The sequence below is a fragment of the Neoarius graeffei genome, chromosome 9 (genome assembly GCF_027579695.1).
Source record: "Neoarius graeffei isolate fNeoGra1 chromosome 9, fNeoGra1.pri, whole genome shotgun sequence".
Classification (NCBI taxonomy): Eukaryota; Metazoa; Chordata; class Actinopteri; order Siluriformes; family Ariidae; genus Neoarius; species Neoarius graeffei.
The window spans coordinates 69,184,498-69,207,678 of record NC_083577.1 but is presented as its reverse complement, the minus strand read 5'-3'; the positions used below and the strand labels follow the sequence as shown (position 1 = coordinate 69,207,678).

The following is a 23,181-nucleotide window of genomic DNA, read 5'->3' as shown; positions in this document are numbered from 1 at the left end:
GGACTTAACTCGGGCTTGAACACTGGGGACTCGAGACTGAACTCAGACTCGAGGTTCAGTGACTCGACTACAACACTGATTCCAAGCATGAGTGTTAATTAAATGAACAACTGTTCACATGAAATAATGAAAATTTCTCTCACACGCACGCGCGCATATATATGATAGAAGTATATGTTTGGCATGTGTGAGTGACCTCTATGTAGCAAGTACAAGTGTATATGCGCACACTCGCCTCATGGAGTTAAATTTGGTTAATATGTGGTGATATCAGCGTGATAGTCATAATGTTTTGTGTTTATTTATTAAATAATTTAACTCTATGTACTTGCAATGTACAAAAAAAAAAATACCAGCAGCAGATTCAACGCCAGCTCCGCCCATTCATTGTTAGAGACTCTCGGAGGCGCATGCATATTCGGCTGTGAGGAGATGCTCTTTCTCATGAGAGTGGTCCAGGTCCATCGTAAGTTAAGAGCGAACTAAAGTACTACTTTGTCCATGACGTCGTTCAGGAAAACCACGTTCGCTTAATGATGGATCTTAAGAGGCAGTTAAAGATGCTCTTAGCCTTAAGAGGCTTTTGGGAAACCTGCTCCTGATTATGACGCCATAAATCAAGATCAAATTTAATTGTGGGACGCCTCGAGATTTCCACCCCTAGTAACTCTAAGCTTTCTTCTAGTAACATTAGTTCTGTTGAAAAATTAAAGAAGAAAACTTTAGACACTAGACATGTCTTGCTTGAGGGAAATTTGTGGACATTATGTGAACTTTTTCATTAAGTCTTCGTTCTGCTGTGGATTATTAACATGACTGATCTGGATCTGCTTTAATCTCTCGTTATAACCTGTTATATCAATCTCTGCCACAGACAGCATGAGGCAGGCTCAAATGAACATTATCTGATTTGTAATCTGTGAAATTATGCTAAACCTGCCATGATTTAGTCTCCATTTTTTGTTCGCTCATAGCAGATGTTTGTGTATTTATTACGATATGAATTTTAGTCACTTTGTGCTTTAGTCCTTTAGGATCATGTTCGTCAGTATCATGTATCTTGTCTCTCGTGTCCTGTTTATCAGCATGTGTGATTGCTTTGGCCTTTCCTGTGGATACCTGCAGGCACGACACCTTCTCAGGCGCTCTGCTCGCTTACACCAGCACACTCTCGTTTATGCCAGCGTGAACGCGTGTTGTCCCAGCAAGAGGGCAAATTGAAACGTTTGATCATTATTGTAATCAACTAACTGGTCAGAGCTTCCTGTACTGTGCTGTTCTGGTGGTTTATGATGGCCAGGAGAACATCTGTTGGGTTGTCGACCCTTTCAGTTAATGATCAGCCTGTTTCTGTTTGCTGTGACACTGGGATTGTGTTTTATTTGCAGAGGATATAGTCAGGATGCACGGCTCGACTCCGTTCAGATCCATTCATGTTTGTTATATTAGAATTAGTGCTGTCAAAAATGTCGCGTTATTAATGCGTTAACTTAATTTTAAAGGCGATAATTTTTTTTTATCGCGAGATTAACGCTCTGTGACATGATGCCACGCCCCGCACAGCCAGAGTCTTCTGCCCTCCCCCGAAGAGCCACGGTGCTCGGCTTAGGTTTCGTTTTCCCATTGGCGGCTCCAGCCCCACTTTGCAGTGGCTGTGACAAGACGTGTTATGCTCTGCAATAAAAAAAAAAAAACCATTGGTACAACCAGTGTTCGAACTATGCCGATATTTTCGGGGGGTCCCTTTTTTCCCTTGGGGGGGGGTGCTTGCGCTTGTCTCAGAGCACGGATCTCCATCACGCGCTCACTTCGGATATGCAAATGCTTCCCGTTACACACGATTGCTATGTTAATAAACATCATTTTGCCAATATTTTAGAGACCCCCCAACATTTCCCAAATCATGTTTTCAAGGGATCTCATGTCTGTTTCAGGGGATCTCGGATCCCCCGAGTACCCCCGTAGTTCGAACGGTGAGCAAGCCCATTCACTTTTTTATGCTGATAAGAGAATTACAATGATTTTTCATGTGACAAAAATGTGCGATTAAATTGCGATTAATCGCGAGTTAACTATGACAGTCGCGACATTAATCGCGATTAAATATTTTAATCGCTTGACAGCACTAATTAGAATATTTAAATCTATTACTGAAATGGAGATTATTGTTCGAATACACATTCTTGGATGTAACAAGTGAGGAATAAAACCTGATGGGGCATGCTGTGATGGGAAAATAATTAGCAATATTACTTTTGCCACCAGAAGTTGATTATTTTCCAGCAACATCATGTCCTGAAGTATTATATTCATCTTGTATCACATCAATTTGTCAATGATTATTATTATTACTACATCCATTATCTGTAGCCGCTTATCCTGTGCAGGGTCGCGGGCAAGCTGGAGCCTATCCCAGCTGACTATGGGCGAAAGGCGGGGTACACCCTGGACAAGTCGCCAGGTCATCACAGGGCTGACACATAGACACAGACAACCATTCACACTCACATTCACACCTACGCTCAATTTAGAGTCACCAGTTAACCTAACCTGCATGTCTTTGGACTGTGGGGGAAACCGGAGCACCCGGAGGAAACCCACGCGGACACGGGGAGAACATGCAAACTCCACACAGAAAGGCCCCCGTCGGCCGCTGGGCTTGAACCCAGAACCTTCTTGTTGTGAGGTGACAGTGCTAACCACTACACCACTGAGCTGCCATTATTATTCTTTTAAGCCCTTTATAATGTTATGGAGTCTCTGTGAGACAAATTAGTTTCCTGTTAACTTACAATATAACAGCTGTTAATAAGAGCAAAATATAGCTTGTCCTATTACACAATCACTACTGTCAGAGCTGCTGTTACAGAAAATTAATCAACACCTTCTGACCAATCAGATTCAAGAATTCAAAATTCAACAACTGTGGTAGAAGTAGTTTAAAATGGTGTGAGCTGATGGAAAGAAGTTGAGGTTAGCCTTCATCTGAATCGGAGTGTGCGTCCCAGTGAGATGCACCACAACACAAAGAGGATAATACACTCTGACTCGGTATGATCCCAAGCCTGCTGCGCAGCTGTCACAGGAAAGTGTGCACACATACACACTTGTGCACTCACAGCTAGATTGTGTTTCCCGGAGAAAATGAAATGGGCTTTGTTGGTGAAAAGGGGAGGGTGTGTGTGTGTGTGAGAGAGAGAGAGAATGATTGTGGAACGCCTGCTGTCTTTCCCCTCCCTCCTTCTTTCTCATGTCTGTCATGGATGTGGTGTTGTGTTGCAAAGGATCCCTGCGTTCGATGTTCAGGATATCTATGCCTTTGCACATCTGAATCAGGAATCCAGAAATTTCAAGATTAGCATCAATTTGATCTTAGGAAGAGCTTTCCTATGTGCCTGAATTAGGATAATAGTGGACTGTAACAATGCTTCCTGTTCCTGTGTGCAGCTCTTTTTTTTTTCTTTCCCTCCCCCCCCAATGGGAATTCCTAGTTTGATTGGTTTTAAACTCCAGAAACAAGGATACATGGATTATAGAACAGGCTTCTCTGTTAGGCCATTTTAACAGATCCTCTATCCATTAAGAAACTATTCAGTGTGAGTTGTTTAATTCAGTATCTCGTTGGATCATCAGAGCCACTGCCTGCCTGGTTGAACCTGTAATCAAAATGTCTTCTTGTTGGAGAACTCAGGTACAGTAAGAATGTAGATGTGAACAGTGTCATCAAGAAAGAAAACTATCAGGACTAATGTATTGTTATGAAATGAGATTAGTTATATAATGTGTGTGTTATTTAGTTATGCAGTAAAATAACGTGCGTGTATTTGTGTGTAGGAGGAACAAGCTGCCAAGCTCAAAGCGGAGAAGATCCGAGTCGCTCTGGAAAAGATTAAGGAGGCGCAGGTTAAAAAGGTGAGACTTTTCTATAATTGACAAAAATGAAACTTGCGCTAATGTTCGTGATGTGACTAGGAATTAGTCACCGAGGATGTCTGTAAAATGCCTATTACAGTTTACAGTCTCCAAGTATTATATTGTTTTGAATTAAGATTGATCGAGGGATTAGTGTTAACATTTAACTACCTGTCATTGAGTCGGCATACACCGAGACACATTAACACATCAGGAGAATAGTGGATACTGTCCTTGGTTAAAATCGGGGCACAAGAATTATCCGAGAGAACAAAAACTGTCTGGGTCCGGGTTCTTGTCATTCCTACTGACACCTATGAGATCAGACTTTCAGTTTGCTGTTGCATTTTCTCCTGCTGCAAAATACACGTAACTACAGTGTTCTGCGAGTGTGAGTTTTTAATTCATATTGGTATAGGATGTAATCACTTTAATTTACAGCTGAAATGTAATTTTTTGACTTAATTAATATACTCCTGCTGCAAAGGAGGGGGGTTATACTGGTTTACCTCTGTCTGTCCATATCTCCGTATTTCCGTCCATCCGAAACACCCTTTTCCTCAGCAACCACAAATCATAGCCAAGCTTCAGCTTGGGGTTCTATACCATGTAGACCATTTTCAGGTCTGTCGCACATCAACTTCCTGTTTACCGACTGAACGTATTTACAAAACACAGAGTGGAGTTACAAAATTTTTGTAACACTTTTCTCAGCAACTACAAATCACAACTGCTTGATATTTGGTACCAAGCTTCAGCTTGGAGTTCTGTACCGTGTATACCGTTTTCAAGTCTGTTGCACATCGACTTATTGTTTACCGACTGAATGTATTTACGAAACGTATAGTGGGGATTTTGACGCTATTTCAAGAAGCAAAATGCTATTTCAAAATGACAGTTTCCCAGGATGCTATTTGAAATCCCTGGGGAGACACACTGCTCTTTACTTACTTGTTTCAGGGTTCATTATTTGTTGAAGTCAACATTCATAAGTGTCCTATTCCTTCGATTGCTTGTATTCTGATATAAGTGAGAGCAGTGGGGAAACGTAAGTGAGCGGTAGCCCACAGTTGATCTTGTTCCACATGTGTTCCTTACGTTTCAGGGCTTTGGTGTCTTTAGTATTATTCTGCAGTGTAGAAAATGGTCAAAATACAGAAAAACCTATGAATGAGTAGAGTACGGGTGTACAAACTTTTGACTGGTATGGTATATAGTACATTATCACTGATGTATAAATCAGTTAAGGATTTATTTTGCACTTTAAAAATCTACCTCTTACCTTTTGTTCATTACACATCTTGTATTCACTGTCTATGCACTAGTGTCTTTGTCTATTGTCTTTTTTTAATATTGTACAGCCTTTGTGTTGGTGGTATTATTATTATTATTATTATTATTATTATAATAATAATAATAACTGAAATGAAATGTGAAGTAGTGCTAAAAAGTAGACCAATGGTTTCTTTACCAAGTTTCTTTATCATAACACAATACTTGAAGACAAAACCATGTTCATCTAATCATGTTGACATAAGGTTATTGTGCCTCTTTGCATAAAAAGTATTATTGTTATATTCTTGTTATAAGTATCTTGTTTTCAACTAAAGATGAAAATTAACTGCTTTAACTGAAGGTAGTTAGAACCTTCTAAGCTGTCCAAAGTTCCTTTTTCTGAGGTTTGCAAACAAAGTCAAGTCAAAGTCCCTCTTACCATACCTGTCAACTTTGAGGTTTGAAAAAAAGGGATATTTCCCAGATTTTAACTCAAAATAAGGGAAAATTTCGGAAAGTCGAACTTTCCGAAAATTTCAGAAAGTCGGTAATCGAACTGACTTTTCTTCACAAAATTAAATTCGTCCTGCCATTTGGGCAAGTAGCGGCAATACACCTTTTTTGGTTTTGCCTCGCTCCTTTCTTTATTCATGTCTCTAGTCTCGCCGTCTACTGAAACTCGCTCCCTGAGGAAAGAATTACGACCATCTTTTAGTTTTGTGAGAAGTTCCGAGCAGTGACCTTGGTCAGACCATAGATTTACATAGAAGACTAGATGCCTCGTCCCCGTTGCCCGTCAACGAAGTCGAACGTCCGCACATGGCGGCCATCTTACCTCAGACAGCTGGCTTACCCATTACATTGTGTTGGTAGCGATATGTACTTTTCAGATGACCGTAACTTCCTCAAATTTCAATCGATATTCAAACGGTTTGGTTTGTTATATTAAAAAAAAAACAAACGGAAGTATGTATTTATGATATTAATGATGAATAATCATTTTATGTTTTAAAAAAATACGCATAGCTTGGCGAAAATATTTCAGTACACTACAGACTGTAAGACAGGATGCATGCTGAAATTCCTATGCTGTGAGAAGCCTAACACTGCATACTTATGGATAACTGCGGCCTTAGGACAAATAACCATACAATTTATTTCCAATTTTTAGTGAAAATATTTTTACATGCGATAGGGCCGTAGAGGAAGCTAAAGTTAAATAAACAGCTTACTCACTTCTGAAACTTCAGAAATACTTCATCCACCTCAAAAACCGAATGCACTCACATCATAGCATAATAACAAATGCACTGCCCGAGTAAGTAATAGTATAAAACAGTGACAGCGACTCACGGTAGTTTGTGATAAAAAAAAAAGCACTTAATTAATCACATGTGGTTATACTTCCAAGGATAAAAATATCTTTACATTTACAAAAAGAACATTCAAAGCTGATTATCATGTCAAAGTCAATATATGTTAGCACAGAAGATTGAAATTTCATTTGACTAGTCTCCAATGTGCAGTTAAAATAAAACTAAACATACTGATATAAACATCTACAATTAAAACAGACACACACATCAGCTTGTCATCAAAGTCAGTACTTTGATTTCCTGCAAGTCATAATGTGAGTGCTGGGCTGTGCTTGCGTAAGTCTTCATACCCGTAGGATGTCTATGTTCATACCCCTTGTCTGTGGTAAGATGGCCGCCCTGTGCGAACGTTCTGGAATACGCGATGAGGAATCTAGTTTTCTATGTAAATCTATTGGTCAGACTAGCGCTATGGTTCTGACAGTCTTCTTCACAGACATGCAATTAAAATCAATGTGTAATTACTAGACTGCCACCTGCTGTACTGGAGAGGGCGGGGACGTGAATTCATGGCTCGACTTCCTGCTGTAAACTCCTGTCAGAGGCGCGTCATGAATTCTGGACCTACCGACTTTTATATAATGTGAAAATACGGGATATTTTCGGGAAAATAAAAAACCGTGAAGACAGCGGGAAATAAGTCAAAATAAGGGATTTCCCGGGAAAAACGGGAGGGTTGACAGGTATGCCTCTTACACCAGAATCTGGTCTTCCCAGGTGCTCTCCTGTCCCAGTACTAACCAACTCTTAAGGCATATGGGTGCGGTGCCGATCTCCGTTTTGATAGCCTTCAGCCTCTCGCCTATACAGCTAGGGTTACAGTGGGGGGCTAGTCCTCTGGTAATCACGAGAGTTTGACTTCCCCACTCACATCTGTATTGCAGCTTGCGTTGCCAGATGGTAGTAGATACCATTTTTATGATGGTCTTTGGTATGACCTGACTGCGAGTAGAACTTGCGATCTCCTGCTCTAGAGGCAGACACGCTAACCAATAGGCCAACTCATGGTCAAAATCCAGACGATTTTTAATCAAAGCTACCAAAAAACAAAACTAAGAAAAAATTGTCATGTATAATGAAGAAAACTGGTACAAAAATTATAGAAGTTCTGACACCTTCCGGTATCCACAATACAATAAAAACTATCATGAATATATTGCAATTCCGATATCATATTGTTGGATTGTTCAGCCCTAGCACATACAGCACTTCCTGCTGCTCTATAATGTGTAGCGTTTATGATTTTACCACCATGAGGCTCCCCGTTATATTAGCGTGAATTGGAGCTCTTGCACAGATGTAGCCCGTGTAGAACAGAAGTAGGTCACTGCAGTATGCAGCACATTAACATTGCTGGATCAGTGCACTACAGAATTGCTAATGATTTTTCAGCACATTCTCAAACAGAGAATGATGAAACCAGCTTGTAATGTTCAGCATGCCGGACACTGGACACAATCCTCTTTCTTTGGTTTCAGTTGCGTGCCAAAGTGTTTCGGGTCAACTTAAAATGTCTTAGCACAAACTAATGGCACATGACAAACAGCATCGCTGACAACAGCAACACATGGAGGAGATTAAACACATTTCTGTGGGTATGGATGTTTGCATGTGTTTACATGCTTTAACTATTAGCTGCATTTATTTGCTTTGTGATGTGTGGATCTGCTGACCAGATGTACTGTTGGTTTCAGGGTCAGGTCAATGAACTCCACACACACTGTTTGCAGGTCTTTAAACATACACAATCCATGAAATCTCTGAGTAGAATCTCTTAAATGCTTTTTAAAACCTAGTGAAGATGGATGTGCTTGCAAGAATGGAAAGAAACTTGAAAATGAACGGAATGATGTTAAAGTGAAACAGTAGTGAAGTAACTGCCAGGTGGATAATTTCAATAATGAGATCACAGTGGGGCGGCACGGTGGTGTAGTGGTTAGCGCTGTCGCCTCACAGCAAGAAGGTCCGGGTTCGAGCCCTGTGGCCGGTGAGGGCCTTTCTGTGTGGAGTTTGCATGTTCTCCCCGTGTCCGCGTGGGTTTCCTCCGGGTGCTCCGGTTTCCGCCACAGTCCAAAGACATGCAGGTTAGGTTAACTGGTGACTCTAAATTGACCGTAGGTGTGAATGTGAGTGTGAATGGTTGTCTGTGTCTATGTGTCAGCCCTGTGATGACCTGGCGACTTGTCCAGGGTGTACCCCGCCTTTCGCCCGTACTCAGCTGGGATAGGCTCCAACTTGCCTGCGACCCTGTAGAACAGGATAAAGCGGCTAGAGATAATGAGATGAGATCACAGTGATAGTTTGGTCATAAATGAAATTTATACAATTTTCCCTAGACTTAGTGAACCAAGACAAATTTGGTGTACAAAGTTTGCTTGGTGTATGAAGTTTTGAAAATGTATAGCCTCAGCTTCAGAAACAGCTTTACCCTGATCTGGGTTGTGGTGGATCACGAGCCTATCCCAGGAACACTGCGTACTAGACAGGAATACACCCTGGATGGGGCAACAGTTCATAGCAGGGCATCATCCACAAACAGTCACCCTGTCATTAACACCTAGGGGCAATTTGACGCAGCCAGTTCATCAACTGGAGAAGCCATGGCCTAATGGTCAGAGAAGCGGCTTTGGGACCAAAAGGTTGCCGATTTGATTCCCTGGACCAGCAGGAATGGCTAAAGTGTCCTTGAGCAAGGCACCTAACCCCCAACTGCTCCCCAGGCTGCTCTGGGTGTGTTGTATGTCGCTCTAGATAAGCACGTCTGCTAAACGCCTGTCATGTAATGTAATATAACCGGCATATTTTTGAGATTAGGAAGAGACGCAGGGAGAGCATGCAAAGCACCACACTTGATAAACACATAAGCAGTGCTTGTTATTACACTGTACTACACTTGTTTTATAAATGCTGTACACAGTGTACTGTAGTTGACATCTATCCATCCATTATCCGTAGCCGCTTATCCTGTACAGGATCGCAGACAAGCTGGAGCCTATCCCAGCTGACTATGGGCGAGAGGCGGGGTACACCCTGGACAAGTCGCCAGGTCATCGCAGGGCTGACACACAACCATTCACACCTACAGTCAATTTAGAGCCACGAATTAGCCTAACCTGCTTGTCTTTGGACTGTGGGGGAAACCGGAGCACCCGGAGGAAACCCATGCAGACATGGGGAGAACATGCAAACTCCACACAGAAAGGCCCCATCAGCCACTGGGCTCGAACCCAGAACCTTCTTGCTGTGAGGCGACAGTGCTAACCACTACAACGCCATGCCGCCTAGTTGACAGCTAGTGAAATGATAACTGATGTGAAACTGACAACCAACACTGATAAACTTTCCCAGAAAACATTTCACCCTGTTTAAAATCTCTCTGTTGTGAGAAGGTGCGGTACACTGTTAGGTCGACAGGGTTTTTACTGATGTGTGCTTGTGTATGATTGAAATAGTGGTGTGTCTGTTGGATTGGACTGGAAAGCTTTAGACTAACGATGAGCTGACAGAAGTAGGTCAGTGTGAACGTGCTGAATGTATGAAGAGAGTCATTTGTACACGTTTGTGCTTATCGACATTTTTACTGATGCTCGTTCATGCAGAGGAGCTGCTTTAATTTCTTTTTTGAGTAAAATGGATTATGAGTAAAGTGCACTTTGGAGCACTGGCCTGCCACTGTGGGGTTTTCAGTGCTTAGGCTGTGTTCAGTAGACCTGCTGAAATTGCAAAACGGGTTTTATTTTTAACCTATCATGCATATCATTGGATCTCCTGGGTCTTCATTAGCCCTGCAAAAACCAAGCAACAAAAATTCAAGAAATCAATATTTAAATTTTTCTGTCCCAGTAGAGTTGACAATAGCTACTGTACATCCTTTCATTTTCTTAATGTGCACAATTTATATATTTAAAGGTTCTGACTGCAAAGTTGAATTCTGGGCAAAAACGTTCTATTTCTGTTGCTGTTGGAGTTTCGAGATGTGTCGTGTTGATTTGAGTTGAAATTGAGGAGTTGCATTGCTGCACACACTGTGTGTAAATGTTTTGCCGAGATAAAATGCGTCCCGCATTTTACAGTTCCGGACATTGCCGAAGCAAGTGAGCAACAATATCATGTGACCACCATGGGGCGTTTGACCTACTTTTAACCAAAACAAGTCGGCATGGGCAAACATAGTGGACTCTGCTATCCTGCTAGCTAAAAGCCAGTGGAAAAGAAAAGGAAAATATGAAAGTGAATCAGCTAGAAAGCGCGCCAGAAAAGCGATGGAAACCAAAACGTCGTCCAAGAATTTTTGTGAAGGGACAGATCGACCGCTGGAATCAACTGAAGAGTGAAACAGGTGCGAAATCTGATGATGAATTTGCAGTAGATGTCTTGGATTGGTGAGTCTGAGTGTGGAGTTAAACACCTAATGGTTTGATCTTACAGAGAAAGAAATGATAACACAAAAGCAGTAACAGAGAAAAGATGTATTTGTCTTGTTTCACAGATCTATTCGCGAATGTCAACTACAAATTACATTACTGCGACTCAAAACTCTGAGATCATTGAAGAGTCACGATGTTTTCTGCATGTCACCATCTTGGTGTAACGCACTTCCATAATTATGCTAATTAGCTAAAGCTCCTCGCGTTCGGCTGTTTCTGTAGGGCCTTACTGTTTACCTCAGGAGGGAGGAAAAACGGTCTCAAAAAGGAGAAAAAACAACCCTTGGCACATCAAAACGATCATATCTTGTCTGTATGATGTTCTTGCGGGACATAGGAAAATGCTATGCACGATAAAATAAAAAATTCAGATGACTTTGCAGTCAGTACCTTTAATATATTCTATGGGTTACGGTACATCTCCATCCTGATTTCAGTGTGTGTTCACACCAGAGGTGCTGGGAGTTGATCACCTGATTCTAGGCACTGAAAATGAAGCTTTGCTGTCGGTTCCATGCACTAAAATAACGTTTGACCTTACACACACAAGTCAAGCAAAAGAAAAATAATTTAACGTTTGAGTTTTTCATTTAGTTAGACAGCTAGTGGATTTGAAATTGAGCAAATCAGGACTTGAAAAGCAGATAAGACTCCCAGCAATCGAGACCATTGGTCTAGTGAGAACATTGAGATAAACTTCTAAAAATATGCACGGATCCGTTACAGAAAATCCAGACCAGTCGAGAATACAGTGATGTTCAGGTTAGTTTGGGTGACTGATTTTTAAAAAGTGGTCGTCATGTTATGGGAGAGATTGAGTAATATTGTACACAGTGTTTCAAAACATTTGACATTATTTGAGATGTAAATATCCCGGAAACTACATAGTCTAGGCAAATGAAACTGAACAGGCTTAACGTTGAGCAATACAAGATTTTATCTCATCTCATTATCTGTAGCCGCTTTATCCTGTTCTACAGGGTCGCAGGCAAGCTGGAGCCTATCCCAGCTGACTACGGGAGAAAGGCAGGGTACACCCTGGACAAGTTGCCAGGTCATCACAGGGCTGACACATAGACACAGACAACCATTCACACTCACATTCACACCTACGGTCAATTTAGAGTCACCAGTTAACCTAACCTGCATGTCTTTGGACTGTGGGGGAAACCGGAGCACCCGGAGGAAACCCACGCGGACACGGGGAGAACATGCAAACTCCACACAGAAAGGCCCTCGCCGGCCATGGGGCTCGAACCCGGACCTTCTTGCTGTGAGGCGACAGCGCTAACCACTACACCACCGTGCCGCCCAATACAAGATTTATTCCTTAAAATTTGAATGAGAAATTCAAAGGTATGTGGATTCCAGGAATGATTTCACAAATTTTCAATGTTCACGAACCCGTCCGCTCGACCGTCTCTTCCGATGCTGGTGGTCATCCAGATCCTTTTGCCCTGCTGCACACACAGCCTATCTCTTTGAACTTTTTGTGCCGTGTCCAAATCTGCATTGCAGTTGGTGCGTTGTTGTTTTTTTTTAAAGAGAATTCTCTTATAAATGCACGCTACACGTTCTTGTTCGACTGTATTCGAGCGTACTCTAACACACAAAATGCCTTTTCTTTTCCAGTGAAAGGCATTTCTGTACCTAAAAAGATAAAAAAAAAAAAAAAAAAACATTAAACATAAAATTTTGACCTGTTTCCACAGATGCTGTTAAAATTTGAGGTCAGTTGAACGAAAATTGGCAAAGTTATTAGATTGTGAAATGATGTCTCGTTTTTTGAAACACCCTGTATTTTACAAAGAAATAAGCCAAAATTGATGATGATGGTGGTGGTGGTAGTAGTAGTAACAACACCACCACATCTAATCAATTGAATAAATAAATAATTGATTATTTAAAATTGTTAGTCACAGCCCAGGTCCAGGCCTATGATAGCTTTGCCATTAACTGAGACTTCTATGATGATGGTGCTGAGTGAAACATTTAAAAACGAGGGTTGGTACATTTGTGATGGCAAACGCAAATATTTTTGTTATCCTGAGATGTTTTTGATTAAGTTTTGTTTGAAATTTACCACATAATACTTTTGTATCAGTGTCTGTCTATTTCGCTTTATCGCAGGATATAACTGATGTTTTTCTGAGCAATAATCTGTAGTTTAACTCTAAAAGCGATAAAATCTTTTCTGTTTGTAGTTCCTATAAAGCTCTGGTTCAGCTTTCAGATGTGATATGCGAACAACCCTTCAGTCAGTCAGCCTGAAAATTAAGCGCTGATCTCCTGTTTCTCTCAGCTGGTGATCCGAGTGCACCTTTCTGATGAAAGCTCCAAAACCATGATGGTGGACGAGAGGCAGACGGTGCGTCAGGTGCTGGACAGCCTGCTGGACAAATCGCACTGTGGTTACAGTCTCGACTGGTCTCTGGTGGAGATCATCAGTGAACTGCAAATGGGTCAGTGGTGGAACAGAACAACACATCAACACTTAACCATCCTCTTCATTTGTCATTCAACCTGTTAAGGAGCACTGAGAAGTACCAACAGGATCAGCCACCGCAGTCGTATGTGGCCTAGGGGAGGTGTAGCATGAGAGCAGGGAGATGAATTTACACTGGTCCATTTCACAGAACAGCACATCTGTACGAAGCACTGGAAAGCATTCAAGGTCAAAACCTCTGCAACACCTATTTATACTGATCATCCATTTATTTATTTATTTATTTATTTATTTATTTATAAAGACGAACACTTTCTAAACATCTTTACACTATTACATTTTAATTTAAACTAGTGCTGTCAAAAATATCGCGAGATTAACGCTCTGTGACATGTAGGTTTTCCATAAGCTTTTGAAACTGCCAGGAACTTGCAGCAGAGACTTTGCTTAGAAAACCGATAGCAGCTAGACTGTAATGCCACGCCCCGCACAGCCAGAGTCCTCAGCCCTCCTCCCCCAAAGAACCAGCGCGGGCAGGGCGCGCTAGTAGAGATGGGATTTACGGCTCTTTGATGGGATCCGCATCTTTGTGATCCGTTCTTTGAAAAGAGCCGTTCAAAAGACTGGCTCATTTGGCTCTTTTTAAAAATATTTATTCAGTTTTAAGAAGACAGCGTCGAAAGAAGCCAGATCCCTCTGAACTGTAAACTCAATGCTATCCCAGAAATCCTTCCTGTAATATGCAAATTTGGCCGCCTCTGATTGGACAGCGCGACGCATCAACAGGCAGAAAGTGTAAAAGTACAAAATGTGTTAAGTGAGCTGAAACAGTAAAGATCAGATTCAATGCAATATTTATCAACGAACAACTTAAACTTAATATAATAGTGTACTTTATATTATAATCAAGCATGTCAAGCCTACCGTCACTGTGTAACCTGTCTCTCTGAGTTGTAGACTAACTCAAGCAGTAGATCACTTCACTCATGGTTCTTTTGCTAGCCCCGGTGTTCGGCTTAGGTTTCACTTTGCAGTGGCTGTGTCAAGACGTGTTATGCTTTGCAATACAAAGCAAGCCCATTCACGTTTTTATGCTGATAAGAGAATTACAATGGTTTTTCATGTGACAAAAATGTGCGATTAAATTGCGATTAATCGCGAGTTAACTATGACAGTCGCGACATTAATCGCGATTAAATATTTTAATCGCTTGACAGCACTAATTTAAACATTATCAACAGTCTTTTATTATGTGATACACAGCTTATAAGATTTAAACCTGTTAACATGGCAGTGCTAAAACTGATTACTTTGGTGTCTGAGAGCAAAAATATAAAAACTGTATAGGAGCTACAGTATAAATGTACAAAGCTGAACTGATAGATGGAGTTTTAGAGGGAAAACCAGGTCCAAGTTATGACATCATTATTATTAATTCAGTATAGAAAATTATTATACATACCGGACACTTTTTCCATTGAATAAAAACGTGTTCTATTCCCTTCTGGCAGGTTTCATTCATTTGGTTTGATAGCATGCAATATAGTTATCCTACGTGTATTACGTCACTCTACCCAATGGAGAATGAGTGTTGAATATGGTTTACGATATTGCATGGTCAGGGGCGCCGCTAGAAATCTTGGGCCCTATTAAAGATTACAATTTAGGGCCCCCCCGGTAAAATTTTCAAGCTCAAGCAACTGAATTTGAAGTCTGTTTTTGGCTGGCACTTTTACTTTACTATGCATGTGATCAGCTACCTAGCAAGTTTAGGTGATACAATTATTTGGTATATGAACATTTTAAATGCAGAACTGTCAGAATTAGACTGAATAGACTGTTGCCTTAAAATGAGCATTCCATGATGTATATGGAAGATATATATATATATATATATATATATATATATATATATATTTTTTTTTTTTTTTTTTTCTTTTATGAGCAACTATTATTAGGCCACTCAGTAGCCTATGGAGTTCATTCAGTCCAAATGTTTGTGTTGAGAGAAATTGCATGCATCACTGTATCAGTATGGATTTATAACATTCTGTATGCACATTATGGATACTCCAGAGCCCTCCAGCAAACATCATCAATAATCAGGATTACAAAATGTATTCCTTTGTTTCCTCCATTTATTGACTTATTGTATGTGATCAAATGTATGCCTTGATGAATAACTACACTAGTTTTTTGATACAATCACATAGTGCACTGCAAGAAATCCACTAAGTGTTTTCGGTTTCTTTTAGGCATCACACATTTATTAGAAAACACAGCAAATGTTCAAATATTCAAGTTAAATACTTAGCAACAGTATCAATAAATCCACACATGAACAATAGCAATGATATCTCTGACCACAGCTAATGTGCAAAATATTAAAGTTAAATACTTAATATCAACAAATCCACACATGAACAATGGCAAAACATTTAGACTTAATTATACAATAAAGATACCTATGAAAAAAGGTGATTTTTTTTTTCACACACAGTGTGATATCCGGACTTCATAATTTATCACACCTGCTTAGCAACTTCCAGAACGTTCACCCCTGTTGCGCGCAGAGAGAAACTGACAGCTGCTCTAAACTGCGCCAATCCCGCGCCCAGAATCACACTGTACCATTAGTAAAACGGGTGGAGGGGTGAAATGACAATATCATAAATAATTCAAGAAAAATGTTATAGCAAATCATAACCATGTATAATTTGCATATTTTAACAGATGAAATGAAATATTTTATTTCAAAAACTTACACAAGGCAATACTATTAAAATAATATTAATATCCCTCACAGGGCCCCCCCGTCAGTGCCAGGCCCTTAGAATCGTCCTAACTCCCCCCCCCCAGCGGCACCCCTGTGCATGGTTGTCAAGACAACATGAAGTCACACGTCGGAGATGTAAAACTTTCGCGCTAGCGAGCGACCGTGATAATTTGTAAACAAACATGGCGGCCAGGTTTGCTTTGTTAAATACGGAAGATTTTGAGAGAATTTTGGAAGAGAAAGACGCATTGAACACCTGAAAGGAAGGTTTATGAATAATAATATTGTCTGGCTTTTTTTCCTGGTATATCAGATATATTCCATTCAGCTACTTGTCTTCGACTTGTTCAGTATCATGCTAGCTGGATGGAATATATCTGATGTACCACTCGATGCCGGCCAAAATTTATTTAATTTTAAAATAGAGTAAATATTTGAACTTTTTATTTATTTTATACCTAAAAAAAATTGATGTTCAAAAATTTGAAAGGTTTTTGTTCAGGTAATGGCAGAAAGACGGACACTTTTGTGACTTATACACATTGTGTTTCGGCCTTTACACTGAGTATAAAGTTAAGTTCGGATTCCTAAGAGGATGATTTTCGAAATCTCTGTACATCGTGATTCAGACTTTTAACAGTTCAAGTTAGTTTATCTCTCACTGTCTGTCTGCCTCTGTTTCTGTCGACGGGTGTATTATTCACTGTGTGGTGGTGTGTTCTCGGACGTGTTGGTCCAGAGTACGTTCTCTGAGGTCGTTAAGAAATTGAGTGTTATTAGAGGTTGCTGTGTTTAGGTATATATCTGTAAACTGAGGAGAATGTGTACCATGAGCCGTATACATTATTCATAGCGCTAATTTCATTGTTATTTTGCTCTTTTTAAGATTTGAACACTCTTTGATTTATGGAAACTTTATTCCATTTTCTCACAAGAACTACAGTGTATTCTCTTCTTATCAGATTTACGAGCCATAAGTCAGCCTGACCTAGTTTCTCCAGCTGGTATTGTGTGTTATAACCTGTGTTTTGCTGAGTGTGTGTTCAGGCAGAACTTCGAGACCCTCATTATTATTATTATTATTATTAGTAGTAGTAGTAGTAGTAGTAGGATCAGGATTGTAAACGATAAATAAGGCTCTTATGAATTACCTGCAGTAATCCTTCAGATTTGGGGTTTTACTATTTTTCATTTTCTATTTTTAGTTGATCTGCAGCTTGACCACAACAACATTTCTGATCAAGGAGCTTATTTGGCTTTTGGATTTACAGTGAATTAATTTTCATTTTCTCTCAGTGGTTTTGTAGTTTGTCTATAGTTTAGCGTTCGTTGTGTAAGTTTGTGGGGAGTGTAAGCGGCATTGGAGCGACGTGTGTGTGTGTGTGTACGAGTTCGAGGTCTTGGCTGTCATCTTGAGAGATGTGTGCGCCTGGAGTGCTTACTGCAGTTCAGATAAACGTCACTGTCAGATTCTGATCTCGTGTGTGACAGTCACAGACTGCTACACAAGTGCGATTTCTCTCACATTAGCTCCAAATACTCTTAAAGGAAAACGTTGTTGCATAATGAGTATTTTTATGTAATCCGGCTTGTTCGCATTGATCATACTGCTGATTCTGATGATCCTCTTTCTTTCCTTCTCGTTATGTATTTCTGCTGTTCTCCAGAGCGAATCTTTGAAGACCATGAGAACTTGGTGGAGAACCTGCTGAACTGGACCAGAGACAGCACCAACAGACTTATGTTCATTGAACGCATGGAGAAGTACGCGCTCTTCAAGAACCCGCAGGTGAGAGGGGCTGATTTTAACATTAGCACAAGAGCTGTTTCTGTTCAAGAGCACCACAGAGTCTGTAGTGTTCACACAGGCTGCATCATTCGAGATGGATACAACCAAATATCAGATCATGGCTGATGCCACCAGAAGTATTGTAAAAAGAAAAAAAAGTGCTATTTTGTAATCCCACAGAAAATACTGGTTTATCATTGATGGGCAGATGAGCGTTCATTTCTTCTATTGGAAGAGTTAAAACCTGAGAGTAAAAATCTGTAACCCTGATCGCTTACTGTATAAGCATTTGGAGTGTAACCGTTTAACTAGCAATGTTTATGTATCACTATCACGCCGCTAAACAAAACTAAGGAATGAAATGATATTGAGTTGATGTTAATGTTAGCCTGTAGGTGTGGGGAGCAAGAAAGTTACCTAAAAACAAAATAACAAGTCTCATATTTTATATTGTTCAGTTATGACTGGGCAAGATCGGAAAATTAATTAACTTGGTGAGGAAACACTTTCATGTAATGTCTATTATTATTTTTCTAATATCGGGACGCTTATTTAAGTGTTAGCTTTTACATGAAGAGCTGTTTTCATTGCTACAATTTAAATACATTGGGGTTTTTTGGGGGGGGTTTCACCGTTTTTAAGCTTGGCCCATTGCCTTTGCCTGAGAGTAGCGGGGAGAATGAATGAAAAAAAAAAAATATATATATATTAACATTAACAATTATTCCATGAAATTGAGTCGTGCATGAGCTGATGACCGATGAGGTGCGTAGCACTGAGTTTGCTATAAGCCATGTACAACGAGATTGAGTGGAATAACTGTTTTATTCTATCCAGATTCACTGGATTTTGAGAAACAGAGGATTTTATTTTTTGCAAATTCAATAAATAAAAACTTCATACAAAATGTTGGACTTCTTAAAAACTTATCAATGGCTGCACAAATTGACTTTGGTGTTGGGGGGGGGGGGGGGGGGGTAGAAACTGCCATCTTGCTGTTGTACCGAGGTATAGAATTGCTTTAGACATTTATTTAATTCTTCCTTGGACATTTCAGTTATGTAATTTTCAAACTTCTTTGAGCTTTTGAACCAGTCTAAAAAAAATTCAACAAATTTTTAATGCTTAAACATGAAGAATGTAAACAAACCGGTGAAATGACAGTAGCAGTTTGTGAAAAATGCTATAATAATTCTTGAAAAAAAGATATGTTCTTACCACCAAATACTTTTATTCCTTATTTTGTTGCTTTTTATTAATTATTATTATTATTATTATTATAATTTTTTTTTTTGGGGGGGGGGGGTTCGAGTAGAGTTTTTATCCCCCGCTGACCGAAAGGCCCAAAGCGGGATTATATCGTGGCGATGTCCGTCCATCCCGGGAAGGGTACTCACCTTCTGAAATCACCTCCTCTCACAATTTTTGGAGGAATTTCACGAAACTTGACAGGAGTCTTTGTTATATGTTGGTAATACACACATTGCACTTTCATTCAATTCAGTCGCATTTTACCATAGTTATGGCCCTTGATTACCAAACTTGTACTTTGACAATTTCATGAGGGTGTGCTTATCTTCTGAAATCAACTCCTCTCACAAATTTTGCAGGAATTTTCCAAAACTTTGCAAAAGGCCGTGTGATATGTCGATAATGCGTATATTACAATTTCTTTCAATTCGGTCACATTTCACCAGAGTTCTGGCCCTTGATTACCAAATTTGGACTTCGACAATTTCATGAGGGTGTATTACGCACTTATAGTATAGATATAGTTGCCAGCGGGGGATATTGTGCTCTCGGAGCACTCTTGTTATTTCATCCTCGGTTGGTTCAGCAATACACTCCACCATTTTGTTTTTCTCTACTCCTGGTATATGAGCTGATAGCCTAGTAGTAAAGTAGCCAATCGGAGTGCAAGATTGCTTATATCCAGTAAATGTGGATAGAATAACTTATTATACATAAAATGTTTATTTATTTAAAACCTCGAGGGCAAAAGCAGTGGACCAAGCTTAAAAACCATGTATTTAAAATGTAGCAATGAATAAAATGTTAATAAACAAGTAAAGACTGAAAGACATGCAACATAGGTTTCTACGGAATAGCTTTTCCTTTAAATTTCTTTCTTTTCTTTTAATGAAGAAGTCTTTGGGATTAACTTAAGGTAGTTTTCAATATGAGCATGTCAGTGTTGTTGCATTCACTTGTAATGACCTCCCACAGACCAGAGACCGGCCGAGAAGAAGCTGTGTTATGCGTGTTAATATGAAGTGGGTCCTAATTTCAAATGAACTGCAGCACTTTTTGTCTTGAAACAACCTTGGCCTATTTTTTGCACCAGAGTGTAATTATTAAAGCATTTCATTGTGGTGGATAGAAGTCACCTAGTGTCAGCGTGGTGTAAATGTGTAGTGAGGGAGTTGGAGTCTGGCTTCGAGCTCAAAGGACCCACCCGTTCTTAGAGGCTGTATGAGGTCAGACGGTCTTATCTGGCTCCTCGTCAGGTTCTATGTTGCTCTGTCAGGCTTGCGGCCTTTTTTTTTTTTTTCCACGTATTTCCAGCATTTGACTTTTGGCTTCCTGAGGTTAAAAAAAAAAAATCTGGAATGCTTTTTTTTTTTTTCTTCTTCTTCTTTCCAGTAGTGGAACAATATGGAAATGTCACTTTGCTAATTTTAGATGTTGACCTGATTTAACCTTTTCTGCTTTGTCAGAATTATTTGCTGGGCCGGAAGGAGACATGCGAGATGACTGACAGGAATAAAGAAGCTCTGCTGGAGGTGAGGGATAATGTAAAGTTATTTAGTTCTGAGCCCCCAAATCCATCCTTTGTGTCTCGTGAAGACACGTTGAGTTAGATCAGTCATAGGTCAGTGTTGTGGATGATGTAAATGAAAGTGCGTGTGTTTTTCTGTGGGTCTGCAGGAGTGTTTTTGTGGAAGCTCAATCAGTGTGCCTGAGATGGAGGGAGTGCTCTGGCTCAAAGAGGATGGTAAGAAGTCCTGGAAGAAGCGGTATTTCCTTTTACGAGCCTCTGGACTATACTACGTGCCAAAGGGCAAAGCCAAGGTCAGTTCTCGCTCAGCTCTTTTTCTTTGCTCTTTATTTTTCCATCTGTCCTTCTCTCTGTGCCATCTATCACGCAGCCCCTCACAACATGTGCATGTATATATACACACACACACGCACTCTCTCTGTCTCTCTCTCTCTCTCTCTGATGTACTGACACAAAGCTGTTATTCAGGCTTTATTTATTCATACTGATTCCACTGTGAGTAAAGGGTTACACTGTGTGCTTTTAAATGCTCTGACAGTGAAAAGCTGAAGCAGCATCACTAGAAGAAAAACAAATATTTAATAATGGGGTGGGGCTTTGATGACTGAGGTCTATTGTCCAATTGACTTTTTTGGCGGATCTACCACAAATCCTTTCCATCTTCATCAACAATCAAGAAAAATGTATATTCTCGCCACCTTAGACCTTCCCCTGGAGGGAATAACTGAGCTTTTCCTTTACCTTATTCTTTCTAAAACTATACAGTGTCCCTTTATGCTCAAAATACCGTGCTGTGAAAAAGTATCCCCCCCCCCCTTACTGGTTTCTACTGTTATTGCTTATTTGTCACTGTCTGGTTTCAGATCTTAAGATAAAATAAAATCTCATTTTAGACAAAAGGAACATAACTGAATCCAAATCTGGTTATTATTTAATTTTTTTTGAGGCATCTCCGGAAAGTTATCCAATATCAATATCACCAGTGTATTTGATTCACCAAATAACCAAATCGAATTGATGATCAGCTTCAGCTTGGTGAACACAGACAGACAGAATTTCTTGCTGTACAAAATTTATTTGAGCTCATTATGGCACAATTGAAGGAAATTCCAGAAAAAGTGAGGGAATAAAAGTTCAGGGAGACTCAGCTGAAATGGCATTCATGAGATTTCACACCCACTGCTAAGAAAAGGAAATGTCTAAAGGTAGACTGCCTTTCAGATTTTTCAAGTCTAGGTCATAAAAAGAATTTTCCCTGACGCCCAATTATTTTTGTTTAGTGGACCAAAAGTTACTGAATTCAAATCACAGACTTTTTTTTAATTTTATCAGTTTTTTTAAATAGAACAATTAATGAATTTAGGGCCACATGGCCCTAAATTCTCTGCTGTTTTTTCCTGCTTCACCATGACCCAATTCAAGATACTGCATCATGTGGTGGGCTTTCCCCATTCACGCAAAGCATTGTAGGATACGAATTTGAAACAGGAGAGAAAAATGGAGGACGTGAGTGTGCGAATGAAATGTGAAAGACCGACTACAGTAACCGAAAGCGAGAAGAAAAGACGTTGCGAAGGAAAGGAAACGCAGGACCAAACTAATAAATATCAGCGGTCAGCGAGCACCTCGGTGTGATCAGGTGTTCGTTTAGCGACAGAATGATGTAACTGTCAGTGTACGGGTCAAAGGTAAACCTGTAGATGGCAGTAATGCAACACTGGGTGCTGCATGACGGAAAACCCAAAAGAAGGAGGTAAACCTGTGCATGGGCACACGGACTTCCTCTGTCTGCTTGACCGTGCAAAGCAAACAATTTCATGCACATTATTTGCTAAGGAAATAATCCCCTCAAATTAAATAACTTTACAGCCGCAGAATAGCCTGGGTTTTTTTTTTGAGATATTACAGAAATAAACATACCACAATGACCACCTTTCAGAGGGAACTAAATTTCACCAATTTTATGAACTCGAAAGGCCGTCTAGATTTAAGTATTTTTTAAAATACATTCAAAGAGTTTTAAAGAATTATTTTCTCAGACTCCCTTTGTCTAATATTATATTTTGTGGCAAATAAGCAATAATATGGAAAACGAAAAGGGGCAAATACTATTTCAAAGCACTGTATCACTCATTGCACGTTCTTGCTTTCTTTTTAATATATTAGCTTTTTCGTAAAGCATGCCAATAATTCCGCAGTAGATTTGAGTATAGATAGAGTATGGATAGGTGTACAATGCATTCTATTTACAAGCAAACAGAAATCAGATCATTTTTTTTTGACTCAACAGCTGTTGAAGATTTGCTCTAACTCCATGTTAACCCACACCTAATAATATTAAATCCCCCCAGTTCTGATTTGGAGCAAAACCTATGTATTGGGGATGGCGAAAACTAAAAAA

At 39.9% G+C, this 23,181-nt stretch overlaps 1 protein-coding gene across 3 annotated transcripts in view; it reads left to right on the top strand.

Annotated features, from left to right (window-relative positions):
• raph1a (Ras association (RalGDS/AF-6) and pleckstrin homology domains 1a) overlaps positions 1-23,181 on the top strand; it is a 172,897-nt gene that overhangs the window by 134,599 nt on the left and 15,117 nt on the right. For all 3 annotated transcript variants that reach the window (XM_060930159.1, XM_060930160.1, XM_060930158.1), the window contains 5 exons: positions 3,835-3,912; positions 13,293-13,452; positions 17,880-18,001; positions 20,719-20,784; positions 20,930-21,073. In XM_060930159.1, coding sequence (XP_060786142.1) covers positions 3,835-3,912; positions 13,293-13,452; positions 17,880-18,001; positions 20,719-20,784; positions 20,930-21,073 — 570 coding nt within the window. The remainder of the gene's footprint in view (positions 1-3,834; positions 3,913-13,292; positions 13,453-17,879; positions 18,002-20,718; positions 20,785-20,929; positions 21,074-23,181) is intronic.